General features: G+C 35.1%; 1 protein-coding gene across 4 annotated transcripts in view; it reads right to left on the bottom strand.

Annotated features, from left to right (window-relative positions):
• CADM2 (cell adhesion molecule 2) overlaps window positions 1-17323 on the bottom strand; it is a 1069280-nt gene that overhangs the window by 165234 nt on the left and 886723 nt on the right. For all 4 annotated transcript variants that reach the window (XM_060297930.1, XM_060297931.1, XM_030860960.2 and 1 more), the window contains 2 exons: window positions 6329-6481; window positions 4517-4654 (listed from right to left, as the gene is read on the bottom strand). In XM_060297930.1, the coding sequence (XP_060153913.1) occupies window positions 4517-4654; window positions 6329-6481 (291 nt within the window). The remainder of the gene's footprint in view (window positions 1-4516; window positions 4655-6328; window positions 6482-17323) is intronic.

Here is a 17323-nt window from a genome sequence, read left to right as displayed (position 1 = left end):
GCAATATTTCCAACTTCCTAGCTACACAGAAGATTAAAAGCTACAGTGAAACCCCCTGCAGTTTTGAATACAGAGCTGCCCAGAGGCACCAAAGGGATTTCTGAGTCAGACTCATCAGGAGGAAAAAGGAGAGTCAGATGAAAATTATGATCATTCATTCCACCGTTTAAAGCATACAGAAGAAAGTGTTTCACCACTGCCTACAGAATAAATTCCAAACTCCTTAATCTGGAGTAAAAGATCTTCCATGACTTAACTGGCCCCTACCTTCCCATTTATCTCTCGTGTCTGTATCAAACAGAAAGTTTCAGTTCCTTCAAACAATCACATGCTTTTACCCTGCATAAACACATGGTTTCTTTCTTTACAATGCTCTACCACCTACTTTTACCCACAACCCATACAGTGAATTCCATTCATCATTTAAGATCCACTTATTCATTTAACATATACTTACTGAGTACTCTCATTTACCTCTGCCACAAAGTAGGGCACATCTCTGCTTCTTGTTTTGTACAAAAACTGTAGCCAGTTCATATGTCTGTTACTATACTTGTTAGATCTTATGTTTATATGTCCATCCCCCAAAAGTGAATACCTTAAAGAAATAATTCTGTTTTGGTTATATTTCTAGGACTAATTCAGGGATTGTTACAACTCACCAGTCATGGTTTGCTCAAGATAGTAATAATAATGATAATGATAATAATAATATCTAAAATATATTCAGTGATTCCTTATACTGTGAAAACACTTTATACATATTGGCTTGTATGAAATCCTTGCAATAGCACTTTGAGGCAAGCTTTATGATCCTCATTTATTAGATGAGGAAACTAAAGTTCAGAGACAGAGGCAAGACTTCAATATGTTACTGATACTTCTCAACATTCTGTTCTCTATACACCAGTGTGGTCTCCAAACAGGAGCATCATTATCACTCACAAATTCAACACACTGCTAAATATATATGTTCTCGGTTTCCAACCCAGATGTACTCAATCAGAAAATCTGGGGTCAGGCCCCTATAATCTGAGTTTTAACAGGCCCTGGAGGTGATGATGGTGCCTGCTAAAGTTTGAGAACCATGCTGTATAATCTAACATGGAAATATCCTGGCCAAGAAAATGTGATCAGCTAGGACTATGAAACAACTCTCTCCCAGAAACTTGGTGATTAAATTCATATGTTAGATAATAATGGAGAAAAAATGTACAGAACAATGACTCCTCCTGAAATCAGAAGTCACTTTGAAAGCCCCTACCTCTATCATACAGAGTCTGAAACTTAACACAGTGTCAATATGCTGAACTGGCCAGTGCTTAGTTAAAACGTATGGAAAATAATACTTTCCCTTGACTGGAATAACTACTTTGGGATTTACATAATGTTATATATTCCTCTTTATAGTAAAGTATTCTTCATAGCTGGTTTTATCACCCCAAAGGCATTTTAAACATCTCCAGGTCAAGGTTCTTGTTTTCTTCATTTGGATATTCACTCATGCACCATAGAATGCTGCATAATTGGGACACATTTTAACAATTTCTTATCGAATTGAATTTAACTGGATTTGATTAGCCTACCTTTTCCAATTCTTTATACTAGGGAGTGTCTTTTTAAAAAATCTCAAGTGATAATATAGTAAAAATTGTTACATGATAATAGGAAGTCAAATTTTGATTTCTGAAAAGACAAGAGTGCAAGATAAGGATAGAACACTCCTTTCAGTGAGGTGTATCTGCTGAGGGATTTTAGAGCGAACTTTCACTTCACATGTATAGAGCACAGCAATAATAATGAACGTGCATTCTGTATAGAATACTAAATACAGCATATTTGCCTATACACCTATAAAAACATTTTAGAGAACTCAGGAAGTTCACCATATCATTGTAAAGACAAACTATGTAAACATGCAAAATAAGAGTTATGAACAAATAAAGAGCTATATAGATGAATTCAAGTGTAGGAATAATAAATGCTCTATTAATGGCCATGCATTGAAGAACACAGAAAAAACAAAGCTTCACTACTTCTGAGTAGAACACAGAACCAAATGCTGATTCTGTATATGGTTTTCTCTTGATTTTCATTCTAGATTCAGATGATTTTAAAGTATAGTGTTTATAAGATCAAAATTTCATCTTTTTACATATAAACAAAAGTCCCCTCTCTACCTAGTTTATGAATAAATCTGGCATTCAGAGCAGAAGCCAAATTTGTCAAAAATTAAGATATTTTATAAAAATGTTTTTAATGAAAACATTATGCATTTTTCATAAGGCTACAACGTTAAAAACAATCAACCAATATTAATGACTAGTATGTTAGTCTCTGACCTCCCTGAGGATATATTTATCCGAAACACAAATAAAATGGTAAGAAATTAAGAGAAACTAACTCACTAACTAATTATGTCAAAATTCAGAAAGAGATGCATGTAGGTAATAAAACAATTTAACCGAAGGAGAGTATTTAAGAAGAACATTCTAATATAAACCAAGCCTTTCACATAGAAAACCATCTGATTTGTAAGAATTCACTGCCAGGAGCTTTCTTATAGGCCAAGGAAATCGGATTTTAAACTAATCCTCCAGGTTAGGACTTTCAATCAGAAATGCTTATGCAGAAAAAGTGGCTGGATTAGAACCTTGTCATAGTAAGATAACTCTGGATACAGTGTAGAGGGTCCATTTAGAAAAGCTCCAACCAAGACTAGACATTTAACACACTAACCTAAACAAATATATCCTAAAGGCAGAATTAGAATGGATGGTACTGAGCCCTGGCAGAATATAAGAGCAAGTTTAACTTAGCAAAGTGATGTATCTAACTTGTGAAATGGGTGCTTGTACTTCTCCAAAGTTAGTCTAATAAAATGTATTTATTAGAAGTTCTAAAGTAAAGGTAGTAATTATGGATAAATTACAGATAGTTCCTTGTTTGGGGAAAAAATATAAAGAGAGAAAGTAATTAAAATAGAGAAGAGGTAGAATAATTTTATGGACTGTAAACCCATAATTTCTTAGTAATATAGGCAATTCTACCTGTTGAGCCTCCAATCCTAAGTAAGATACTTGAATTACAAGTTAAAATAATCAGAATGGTTTGCATCAATCTATCTCCTAGAAGGTTACCTTGAGAATAATACATATTACTATATAAATAGGAAAAATTTTTAACAAGCATAATAGATGATTCTTATATTTGGGTTTTAATGTACATGTGATGTCAGGTCCAAGATTTCTGTATGTGGGGTACAAAAACCACTACCAGACTTACTAGCCATCTCCTCTATAAACTTCTTAATCCACCTTAAAAGACTGTGTGTGCACATGTGTGTTTAAGTGTATGAAGAGCAGAATTATGCTGAATATTTACATTTCTGTGCATTTTTACTGAGACAAGCACATTATTTTACCCTGTGTGAGAGCTACTGAAAAACAGATTTATTAATGTTTAGCTAGTTTTATTCCCAAAACTTTGTATTTTCAGAACCAACAAGTTGAAGAAATAATTCATGGAGTTTCTCTGTCTATAATCTAAATACTACAGATGAGCTCTGAAATAATCACATCTAACATGAACACTTAGCACTTGCTATTGTCAAGTACGAATCTATGTGTTTTTTATATATTAACTTATTTATTTCTCCAAGTTTCCCACTAGATATATATCATTTTTTTTTTTAAGATTTGTTATTTATTTATTTATTTAATCTATTTTTGGCGGCGTAGGGTCTTAGTTGCCGCGCGCAGGCTCCTCCTTGAGGCATGCTAAACATTCGTTGCAATGCTCGGGCTCTTTGTTGCGGTGCACGGCCTTCTCTCTAGTTGTGGTGTGCGGGTTTTCTCTTCTCTAGTTGTGGTGCACAGGCTCCAGGGCGTGTGGGCTCTGTAGTTTGGGGCCCTCAGGCTCTCTAGTTAAGGCGCTTGAGCTCAGTAGGTGTGGTGCACGGGCTTAGTTGCCCCGCGGAATGTGGGATCTTAGTTCCCTGACCAGGGATCAAACCCACGTCCCCTGCGTTATAAGGTGGATCCTTTACCACTAGATCACCAGGAAAGTCTCTAGATATATATCATTTTAAAACTATTTTACGTAAGAGAAAAATGGGGCACACAGTTGATATTAATATACCTTGTAAAATTACCTAATTTAAGGTAAATCTGGTTCAAATTACACTTAATCAGAAAGTGACTGTGGTTTGAAAAGGAAAATGTAGGGCTTCCCTTGTGGCGCAGTAGTTGAGAGTCTGCCTGCCGATGCAGGGGACATGGGCCCCGGTCCAGGAAGATCCCACATGCCGCGGAGTGGCTGGGCCCATGAGCCATGGCCGCTGAGCCCGCGCGCCCGGAGCCTGTGCTCCGCAACGGGAGAGGCCACAACAGTCAGAGGCCCGCGTACCGCAAAAAAAAAAAAAAAGAAAAGGAAAATGTAAAATGCCCTGGATCTAACACTTCACACTAGTTTCAGCACATTAATTTTGATTTGGAGACCTTTCCCCATTCCTTACCTTTAATCTCTTTGTCATTTTTGAACCATCTTATATCAGCTGCAGGTTTACTACCAGATGTTTTACAAGTCAGCTGCATCAAGTCTCCCTCCATAACTGGGGATGAAAATCCGCTAATTTGAGGCTTCTCAGGAACACCTGAAATTTAAGCAAATGAATGAAATAAACATTAATCTCCAGGGTTGATTTGTTCTTATGACTACTACTTTCAGAAGCAAAGCTAAACTGGGTGTATAACTAACAATAACTTCAATCAAGAATAATAAACCAGGGCTTCCCTGGTGGTGCAGTGGTTGAGAGTCTGCCTGCCGATGCAGGGGACACGGGTTCGTGCTCCGGTCTGGGAAGATCCCACATGCCGTGGAGTGGCTAGGCCCGTGAGCCACGACCACTGAGCCTGTGCATCCGGAGCCTGTGCTCCACAATGGGAGAGCCCACAACAGTGAGAGGCCCGTGTACCGCAAAAAATAAAAATAAAAATAATGATAATAAACCAAAACATAATAATAATAAACTGCTATATAATAAAATAAATGACAAAATATATAAAAAATATATAGGGAGATATATATACACATACATACAAACACATATGTGTCTGTGTAAATATGCATATGTGTGTGTATACTGTCATACATACATACTACATTAGCTGGCTAGCTTTCTTTTCTTTTCGTTCACCTTCATATAGCTTTTTTTTTAAAAAAACAAACATGTCACATCACCATTTAATAAATTGAAATTAGCCACTTTCCTATTTCTTGGGGTCTCAAGTTGGCTCTCTACAGAACAATACATTAATCTTAGGCAGCTGCTATCCTGAGATACTCCATTTAGTGGGTGTATTTTGTCCTTAATGGCAAACTTGTAAAGATTTTTATACAATAGTCCCAGTGGGACTTGCAAAGAAACATATTTCATATCCTATGCACAAAACCAATTCACTAGCAGGATTAACTTTAATATTCTCACCCAAAAGAACAGCATGCATTAGTTTGTTTAAATGCAGTGTTATGCCTTTATCTATCAAAAAAGGAAGGCAAGCTAAGGGCAAAAAAAAAAAAAAAAAAAAATCAATCTTTAAATTCCTCTAACTTGTTCAGTACACAGGTGTGTTTCAATGAATTCCAGCAATTTCAGCTGATTGGGCCACTGACGTCTGTGGAAGCACAGAGAGCTGTGAGCTGCAAGCTTATTTCCTCAGAAACTCTATGAATGTATTGCTTTTTGGTGTCACTATAACCTTTAGAAAAATGGCCCAATACTTAGAGAATAAAAAAACAAAGAAGCTACAAGCTGCATGCGCAAGCGACATTATGTACTTCATTTAGTAATCTAGAAAACTACAAAGCTAAAAGGCAAGAAGACAAATAGAAATGTTAGGGTCATTTAAATACACTAAAATACACAAATGGGCACATTTGGAAGCCAATAGATATTAGGGAAGATCCCATTAGGTGACTGATGATAAGGTGGCGGAGCATCTGATAGACACATTGAAGTCATTATGTTCATTATTCTATCACTTTATAAAAGGATTACCACATATACAATATAGAGATGATTTGACACAAAGGAATTTAGTTGAAAATCAAGAAACCTGGTGTCTATTGCTGGCTAAGAAACAAAATGGCTGTTTGCTCTTGGGAAGTCATACAAATCTTTATACCTCTCTTTATCTATTTATAAAATGGGGGAAATGACTAAGTGATTTTTTAATGCTTTTTGATGATCCTCAAAGTGTAGATCTGTTATTGAATCATGTTGCTGTAGCTGTACACATCTCTCTGGCTTGTGATCACATGCACTTACCCAGAACAGTGAGATAGGCCTTGGAAGTTTTGACAGGCATTGTAAATAAAGAACAGGTGTACTGTCCTTCATCAGAGAGAGAGACATCACTGACGCTGATACTCAGTTCATGCCAGGAAGCCCGAACCAGCTCGATCCTATTGTCCCTTAAAGCTGGAAAAAGAAAATACTGAAAATATGAATAACAACATTAGGAAAAGTTGCTACTGTTAGACTACATATTTTTAGCACAACACAATAAACATTTTCTTTGGCCATATGTCTAAATCTGGTTTCCTGAAATGTTTTAAAGGAAGGTTTAAATATATTGAAATATTTTATCAGATTTAAGTAGAATTAAATGTTCCTTAATGTTCTGAGAAATAACTTTTTAATTAAATGATTGCATCTAGTAAGTACAATACCTTGGATGAGGTAGATATTGATGGTGACAAAAATGGCTTTCCTTCACAGTCTTTCATGAGTTGTCAGTACCAAGAAGAGCTGTAAACAAAAAATTTCACTTCTATGCCTAGATAAATTTGGGAAAACTATGAGTGCTCAGTTCCTTCTAGGAAACCAACAATTAACCTTAGCATATTGAAAGTTCTCTGCAGTAGAGACACCTGTTAAGCTTTTTTAAAATCAGAGCTAACTTTCAGCTGAAAAACACCTGTGCTGTACCTGACATTAAATTTGCTCTGACTGGTTGGTGCCTCTGCTGTACTGTCTGTTAAATACTTTTAATATATTCTTTGGTTCAAACCACCTTTTCTATCACAGAACACTTGTTTTCACAGATCTCTTAAGCATCTTGCTTATTTATGCTTCTTTTAAATCATTTTTGGAAAAGCATTAAAAAACTTAAATATCACTATGTGCTCCACTAAGGACAGCTATAAAACCAGAAATTAAGCAAGAGGTGACTAAAGGAGTACTCTGAAAGGTAGAAAGAGGAACGGGGACTGGTTAGTGATACCAGAACCGAAGGAATAACACAGTGTCTCTCTAACCAATTGTAAAAGGCATTTGAGACCTGGCTTCTCCCAACCATAACCTAGCAACAGAAGGTGGCCTAGGTAGACTCATTTTTTTCACAGAGCAAATGGGATTCCCACCAAGAACTTTGGGAGAGACTGGGCCACCCCCAAGGGGAATCAATCGGGAGCATCACTGTCATGGAACGCAATCTCTTTTTCCATTAGACTGGAGACTCCCCTTCCCTACTGAGAGACAATGGTCAATTGGGCAGCACAGGCAGTGGGCCAATCCTTTTATAACAATTACCCAGCCCTTGAAGTGATCTTTGATGAGCTAAAGAACCATTTATCCCCCCTAGAGCCATCAGGAGGCCTTGCTTCCTTAGGTGGCACCAGTAGGGATCAGTACAACTCCCAGTGGAAACAGACGACTCAAAGTGACCAAATAGCACCACAAAGGCTCTGAAAATTAAATTGTTGGTGGAACCATAGCCCACAAATGTAAGCCAGGACCTGTGTGCTGAACCTAAATAGAATAGATGATGTAAATAGTATCCAGAGTCTCCTAACACAATAACCCAAATCTCCAGGATGTGATAAAAAAAGAATTACTGGTCACACCAAATACCAGGCAAAACATAACTTGAATGAGAAAAAATAATCCACAGATGCTAATACTGAGTTGAAACGGATGTTAGAATTATCTGACAGAGAATTTAAAGAAGCCATCATAAAATTACTTTAACAAGCAATTACTAATTATCTTGAAACAAATATAAAATAGAAAATCTCAGCACTCTAAAGAAGTTATTTAAAAAAAGAACCAAAGGAAAGTACAGAAGTCAAAAATACAACAACCAAAATAAAAACTCACTGGATTGGATAAATAGTACAATGAGACAACAGAGGATAGAATCAGTGAACTTAAGGACAGACCAATATAAGTCACTGGATCTGAACAAGAGAGAGAAAACAGATTGGAAAACCAACCAAAAAAACAAAAATCAGAATCTTGGGGACCTGTGGGACAATAACAAAATATCCAACATTGGTACCATATAAGTCCCAAAAGAAGAGAAAGAGAGTGAGGCAGAAAGAATTTAAGAAATAATGGTCAAAACTTCACAAATTAGGCAAAAGAAATAAACGTACAAAATCAGGAAGAGGATCAAACTCAAATAGGATAAACCCCAAAAGGTCCAAATCAAGATACAGTGAAATTAGGGCTTCCCTGGTGGCGCAGTGGTTGAGAGTCCACCTGCTGATGCAAGGGACATGGGTTCGTGCCCCGGTCCGGGAAGATCCCACATGCGGCAGAGCGGCTGGGCCCGTGAGAGAAAGACATATTACCTATAAGAAAACACCATTTCAAATGACAATATATGACCTCATTTGAAATTATGGAGGTCAGAGGCAGTGGCACGTTTTTCAAGTTCTGAAAGAAGAGAACTGTTGATCGTGAATTCTTATCCAGTGAAACCAACGTTCAGGAATCAAGGGGAAATAAATATATTTTTAGAAGGAGGAAAACTAAACACATGTTTCTCTAGCAGATCCGTCTTAAAGAAAAGTTAAAGTTCCTCAAACAGAAAAGAAGAAATTTTGAAGCATCAAGAAGGAAGAACAAGTGAGAGAACAAAAAATATGGGTAAATACAATATAGACTACTCTGCTGCATTTTCCTTACTATATGATGGTTAAAACAAACATTATACCATCAACTGATGCAGTGTTCAACATGTTAAGAAGGAATAGTTAAAACAAATAAAAAGTGTCAGGGCAAAAGGACCTAATGGAAGTAAGGTTTCCATACTTTACCAGAAGTGGTAAAAGTAGTAGACTGGGATAAATCGTATATGTATAGCATTTCAATACCTGGAGCAACTACTAAGAAAATATACAAAGTGATACACTCAGAAACTCTATAGATAAATTAAGATGAAATTATTTTATATAGTGTCTTGAAATAACTAAAATTATAGAGATGGAGAAAAGATTAGTTCCTACCAACGGTGAAGGTTAGTAAGGGGTGGAGGGGGAGTGGGAGTGATATGAGCACGGTTATAAAACTACAGCACGAAGGATCCTTGTGGTGATAGAACCGCTTTGCATCTTGACTGTGGTGATGGATACATTAACCTACATATGTAATGAAACTGGATAAAACTAAACACACACACACACACACACACACACACACACACACAAACGAGTACATGTAAAACCGGTGAAACTCAAATAAGATTGGTGGACTATGTCAATGTCTATTTTCTAGCTGTGATATCTTTCCAAGATATTATTTGGGTAGAGGGTACATGGATTTCTCTGTATTATTTCTCACAGCTGGGTATGAATCTACAATAATAACTCAGCTTAAAATATTTTATGCACATTAGATGGAATGGGGAAATGGTTTTGATATCAAAGCTTGAAACTCATTATATACATTTGCCACAGAGTAAGAAGGGGATCCCAAGTGCCATATATTCTTAAATTGCCTATACCTTTCCTCTATGCTTTGTGAGAGGAGCAGGAAATTAAAAAATGTATTTGGTAAAATTCTAAATTTTCATGATTTTAAATATACTTTAAAAATCATCCTCCCACTTACTCAATAACACATACCTGAATGATTATCATCCACCTATTACCATTCTTTGTTACCTCTAATTTCATAAGGAGACATACACTTGCAAACATTTTCAAAACTGATTTTTATCAACTATAAAAATTAAGGAAGACTGATTACAATTGTGTTTGCGACTCCACTAGTTTACAGCGGACTTTTTATAAAAATGTCTATTTTGTATGCTATCTCCTACACTCCCTATTATATATGCCTTGTTCAGTTGCTAGAGGAAAAGAGGGGGACACAGATTTGTCATTTCCCCAATAGGACCTCAAGTTATACCAACCACTTTTCAAAGGTATGATTTATTTAAAAAAATATTTATCACATATTTCTTGTTTTTTTATAAAAAAGAAGTCTCCAAAAGGGAAAAGCCTCATGTTCCTGCAATGATACTGTGTGGGTAAAACATGTTACTCACCCCCTGTGTTCAATTTCATTTCTTCTAACACAGGTCGCACTGACAGAGAGACAGAGCTTACAATTTTTAGTGAATCTTGGCAAAAGGAATTTAACTTTCTTTTGGTCAGACTATTTTATGGAAACTATATTATATATATATTTATATATATATATATATAAACTATATAACTACATAATATCACTGAAGTCAAACTGAATTACTCAGTGCATACAAATAGAAAATGTTCATATTTAAACCATTTGTGTGGAGTAAGGCTAAAAGCACTGACTTTGGTATCAGAAGATCTGCTTTAGGCACTTATATGAGGTCAGGTTTCCTGTGGATAATAATTCCTGATTCATTTCCATCTTTGCATTATGAGAACTATGATATCATGTTATATGTAAAGTGATTTAAACAAATGTGCAATGATATATTAAAATATTTTAGGTTTGGAATCCAGATGAGAACCTAAATATTTAAAGTCTGAAATGTCTCGATTCAGCTTACCAAATCCTATAATTTTTTGAGTTGTTTTATAATTACTACCAGGTTTGACTAAAAATTAGACTCTGAAAATTAGAATACATGTATTTTAATGTAACCTCTGTCATTGGTTAGCCATATTAATAGGTAAGTCACCTATTGTGTACCCCAGTCTGCTGAGTGTTAGGCGGAGATAATAACAATTGAGTGAAAGTATAAGGTATATGATTTAGAGAAATGAGATACATGAATAGATATTCAAAACCTGAAAACATATTCCCAAAAGGGAAGAAAGTGACACAGTTAGCAAAGGGATTATTTATTGTATAAATTTCCTTGATAATTCATTTGCCAAAAAACAAAGAGCTGCCTAAGGAAATTTTTATTGAACTGAACATTTTATTTTATTTTAGTAGCTATAAACATTTTTTATTATAGAGAAGTTAAGTGATTTCAAGATTGGAAAGTGTCCATTGTATTTGGACAGTGTCAGTGAGTTTGGCTATATCATGAGAAGGTTGCTAAGAAGGAACCAGATTGCACTCTTGGATGAGAAAAGTAGGAGACAGTCCAGGGTCAGAAGGAAGGGAAGCTATTTTTCTGGAAGGAAGAGACTGAATCATATTTATAGGCTCAAGAGAAAGGGGGTCAATAAAGGCATGAAAAATAGAAATGGCATCTCTGGTACAGATATCTTCAGGGCCTGTTCTCCTAGCAGCACCTCCCCACTTCCCCCTCACCAGAGAAATCCCTTTGGACTGAACATTTTAAACAAATCTTACATCCACAGCATTTATCTTTTCAAGTTTGTAAATACTTATGATGTCATCTGCAGTTCTCTTTATCACACCATTTTAAGTATGAAAGAAAAAAAGGAAACCTTTTAAAGTCCAAAGAGGGGTGAAATACAACTCAATGGATTCCCTGTGAACAGGATCCTTGTTTTGCACATCTCAGCACCCTGCATCCTAACTATCTGCACAGCAAGTTTTCAGTGAATGACTATTGAATTGAAACTGAGAGCCAAACTCTATCTGCATATAAGAGCAGAGTGAAAAAGAACTGAATTAGGAAGTCCTCTTTGATACATCCCCCATGGGAGAAAAGCCCCCAAAACAAGAAAAAGAAGTGTCTTGTTTAGATACCGTTGAGCATAAAAGACCTAGAAACATCATGCTGCAAAATTTTTTTTTTAAAAAGTGATCATTCATTGAATAATTATTTGAAATACTGAATGAGTGATCTCTGAAGCTACTGTTGTGTTACCTTATGGTTTCCAAATGAACACAAAAGGTAGTAGAGACTCAGAAATAATCCATACTTTCTACAGAGTAAGTTGCATATATTTATAGTGAACCTAAAAAGAAGAATCGTAATATTGTCGGTTGCAGTGAATTCAATCTTTTAAAAAAAAGTGCTGTCGTTTGAGCACACAGAGTGTTCATGATTATCTAAATATCTTTTTTTTTTTTTTTTTTTCCCGGTACGCAGGCCTCTCACTGTCGTGGCCTCTCCCATTGCGGAGCACAGGCTCCGGACGCGCAGGCTCAGCGGCCATGGCTCACGGGCCCAGCCACTCCACGGCATGTGGGATCCTCCCAGACCAGGGCACGAACCTGCGTTCCCTGCATCGGCAGGCGGACTCTTAACCACTGAGCCACCAGGGAAGCCCATATCTAAATATCTTTAAAAAAAATAAAACCTCAAACATTTCATTGAAAGAAATAGATTTTAAACATTATCCTAGGAATAACTGAAGAGAACAAATGAGTATATGGAATAAAAGAATGAAAGGTAATTGTTCACACACCATAGAGATTAAAATGAGCTAATGAGTTAAAAGTAGGTTACTCTGAGGCCACACCTCATCAGCTATTAGGTGCCTTGCACCCACTGGTGAGGTGATTTAACAGTTCAAAACACTGAACTCTAGAGAATTTAATCTTAGCTGCAAATAAGAAGCACTGACCAATGAGTAAGAGTTTATTAAATAGTGCTTAACACTGGATAAAAATTATTTTCCCAATATATCATTGGTTCTAAATAGTTCGTCAATCATACAAATGCATATTTGGGATTCATGCTGGGTAAAATAAAAATTCCTAAGACGATTACTTGGAGAATTTTACACACATTTTATACTGATTTCTAACAAAAGTTACTGGCATAGTTAATAAGTTGTATATTAATTAGTTTTAAACCAAATTAACTTAATAACATTAGTGCTATTGAATTTATCTGACATTATTCATTTAAGAGCCTAATAGCAATTTGTATACACAAAATTGTATACAAATTGTATATACTTCAATTAATAGTTTTCTTTTCTTAAGTGTTGTGATCTTTATAAAGGTGATCACATACTTCTTGCCAGAAACATTTTCAAATATGTCTAAGTTGGTTTCCAGTGAGTAATAATTTATGTCACACTTTAAGGTGCTTAAATAAAGATAAAAAACATATTTCATTATGTAATCATTTTAAGAGACTATTACAATGCAGCAAATAACAACATCATTGTTTTTGCATTTTTTCTAGTTCACCCATTTGACCTAAAACTTTCCCAAATCAGGATTATATCTCTTTATATTTATATTTATAAATATTTACATTGTCTACAAGGCTTTACACATATCATGATACATGCAGATGCCCATTAAATTTTATTGTATTAAATTTAATATGTGGGTCATCAGTCTTTTATATATAATAATAGTCTATAATTGTACATATTAACATCATTTTAGAAAATTCCATATATTAAGTGAATATTATATGCTGAATGATTTTTATTATTATAATTCACTATATTTTACAGACAAGTACTAAAGGAAAAACCTACATCAAGATGATAGAAGTCATTTCAAGTGTCATCCTGGCTACTTAAATTCTCAATGTCAGCATGTTTCCAAGAGCATACCATTCTACACTCACAGGCTTTAGCTGAAGCAATCACTGCACATATTTAGAAGTTCTTATAAACATATTACTTTCTAACCAGTAAGTTCCATCTTGTAAAGTAAGTTTAACATCACTGGTGTGATGGAATTAAAAGAACAATAGGTATGTCAGTCTTCATTCTCCTTGTTCTCAGCTCAAGTCCCATCCAGGTGTCCCCACTTGATTCTTACAGGGAGTTTAGATACGTCAGTACAATAAGCCAAGTTCTGCCTAGAGAAAGATATATCAAAGAATGCTGTATATGGATTTTGATTCAATAACAAGTTTCAGTGTTGTTTGCTGACTAATAATATAATCCTTCTCATGATTCTGACTTTGTTGTTTTAAGGTTGCCCACACCAGCACTTCTTTGTTTCCCAACTTCTGCAAACAGGCTTGTTTTCTCTCCGAACGCTATCCACTTAGACCTGTGCTAGCTGCCTACTCTGCTTTGCCCCTACTGATTTCTCTAGAACTGATCACTAACCAAAGTGACTCAGGCAATCTGCTAACCTTGTTTTATCAGCTGAAATACCTACTATCCTGAAATACCTACTATCACTGGTAAAAACTAGGAAGAGGAATTAAAGCTTCAGTGAGGTCAACTTTGTTTTGGTGTACCAGAATATTGTTTTGCTAATTAAATCTGTATCCTAATAAATCAGAGAGGAAAAATAAGTCAAATAAGCTCTAATAAAGTTTCAAATGGGCCACAGATTCAGGGCTTAACTCTTGTCAGACCTCACAATTAGTATATTGACACGCATGATGTCAAAATATGCCTCTAGACATTGTAAAACAGGCAAGATAAAGAAGGAAATTGAGCCATTCTTACTTTTATTATAAGTGTTATTTTATTTGTTAACAGCCCAAATGTTTTATTTGTGTAAATAGTATAATCATATGCTGATTACATTGAGTATATGTTATTTGTAATAGTGCTATGGACTGCCAGAAATAAAGGAGTTAAAACATACAGACAGAACAAAATATCAAGCTAGTGAACCTTTTCTGTTTTGTTCTTTTACAGTCATACAACACAAAACAATCTAAATCAATCTTCTGGAAAATTGGTAAAAACAACCATTGCTCCAGAGTTGATATTTGGTATACCAAGTTTCAGCTGGGACTGAATTTTTACTAAAACCATAGTAAATGGAGTTTTAGAATAGAAATTCGAACAGAACCCAAGCAATAAATCTGGAAACTGTGTCACTATTTGAAGGAAGTTTTTCCAGTGGTAGAATTTCAATTTTTAAGCCCCAGCTTTTCTTACTTCTAATGTAAAAAACAAATAGTCATTACTCTCATACCTATATGCGTAATCTGTTATTATGAAACACTTGAAAAAGCAAAATGTTACCATGTCTAAAATGTACCAAAAATTAATAAACTTGGGTATGGAAAATTTATTAATATGTTTGAGGAATGAATATAAACTCCATGGTATTTCTACTTTCCATCTTCTTGTCTTTGTTAAGGCTTTTGCCCCTCTTCCTCAGTGTCCTCCACATGACATGTCCAGAGGGAAACCCTGTTGCTCTTTCACTCTATTAAATTCCTAAAGCTCTGAACATAGACTGGATTCTTAATACACCTATATACCTACCCAATTTTCTGTTTTGTAAGGTAACATTTAAACTGTGTGTCATGTAACATTAGCCCCTAAAGATCAGAAATATGTTCACTTTTCTAGTCTATTTCCCCATCCCTCCTCAAAATGCCTAATAATTTAGAAATACCTGAGCATTTGTTCAAATATGGTGAGTAATCCATACCTCTTTACCTAAAGGCATATATTCCCTCTGCATGTCTCCAGTTCATACTTTTCACTCAAGCTAATTAATGTATTGCTTTCTTGGTAAATTCTTTCATACTGTCCACCTCCAGCCACATTCACTCTTTCCTTTAGGTTTCCAGGGCAGGAATGTACATGAAGCTCAATAATAATTTGTTGAGCTAATGAGAGAGTAAAAGTGAACATTATATGGTCCATTGTTTATATACTGATATGTACCATTTTTCTTATTATATGGTCATCTCCTGGAGCATCCAGCCATGAATGAGACTAATTCCTACTGCCCACAGACACTAGCAAGGTGCTCTGAATATAATTTCCATCTCTCCATTGGATAAGTGAGTGAATGAGCAAGTGAAAGCTGAAAGCACAGAGAATAAATAAAATGGCAGGTGCACCTGGTGAATCATTTCATACGATAAGTCAGCAGAATATGCTCTAGAAAGGTGACATATTTTTACATGACAATGACTGAAAATTTATGTTCTAATAGATTCCTTGCACCTGATAAATTTTCATTTTGTAAAGTTTGACTTAAAAGGAGTTTGCAGCTTTTGATTTTTAGTTTCTAAATCTTTGGTTTTTTCTCACTTACGTAGTATCAAACTATCATTAATAGAGACCAAAATTTAAAAAATAACATATAATAAATATTTTCACAATTCAAACAAAACATTTTTCTAAGACCCCATTCTAAATATCTTTCTGTATATTGATATAATTTGACTTAAGTAACTGAAACTTAAAATAATCTAAGACAGTTGAGTTGTCATCTTGTACTTTACAGTGGCCTAGGCCTGTAAATCTTCTAAACTTATGGATTCAGACATTGAAAATTTACTACTTCTCTTTAAGATTGTAAATAGGCTTATCTTATTCCTACTTTCACAATGTCATATGGCAAAAAGAACTCTGTAAAGCCAAAGCAAATACACTTAAATCTTCTTTTGTATCTCTAGATAACTGTCTAGAAATTACTACACATACTAATTTTACAGTATGGATTTGCTTTCAGATGAAGGGTTGCATTTCAGTTGTTTAAAACACAGGAAGTTTCTTTAACATGTAACAGTAAAGGACTGCTCAAGGTCATTGGTGGAGGACAACTTACACTACAGGAGCATCAATGATATACATTGCCATCTTCATCTTGTGACTGTGAAAGTCTTCTGAGAGAAAGTGAGCCTGGGGAAGCATGTGTACAAAATTTAATGGCAGAGGCCTGGAAGCACACATACCACACACACACCATCCATGTCCAAGCACATGGCCATACTTCAAGGGAGACTGGTAAATGCAGTCTGCCTGTATGTATAGGAAGGAGAGATATTAGTGAGCAGTTAGTAGTTTCTGCCTTGTTACTGTAGGTTTATTTGTACTACTATATCTATATACGCTAATGTTTCTATAAAAAATTAATGTAGATATCCAGGAATGATAGAAAACAATAGATAATATACTTTCTCTAAAATAGTCATAATTCCAGTGTGTTTTGGTACAAAAATTCTACCTAGTTACTAAATTATGAAAAGGAATTACCAATCTATTACTTATGAATGTGCTCTTCTCAACACTGCTTTAGATTCAGCAAAGGAGAAATATCTATAGAAGTAACACTATAGTTATTTTCTATTGACTGTGTCATCCTCTAAGCTATAAGCATGACCCTAGTTTTAGAAAATGGGAGGTGAATTATTGTTCATTATTTACTAAATTATTTTTTTAGAATAAAAAACTATTCAGGATGGTTTATATAAATTATAAATGTATATTAATTAGA

Source organism: Globicephala melas, chromosome 4 (genome assembly GCF_963455315.2).
Source record: "Globicephala melas chromosome 4, mGloMel1.2, whole genome shotgun sequence".
Taxonomy (NCBI): Eukaryota; Metazoa; Chordata; class Mammalia; order Artiodactyla; family Delphinidae; genus Globicephala; species Globicephala melas.
The sequence above is the reverse complement of the archived record's forward strand: the minus strand, read 5'-3'. Positions and strand labels throughout refer to the sequence as shown.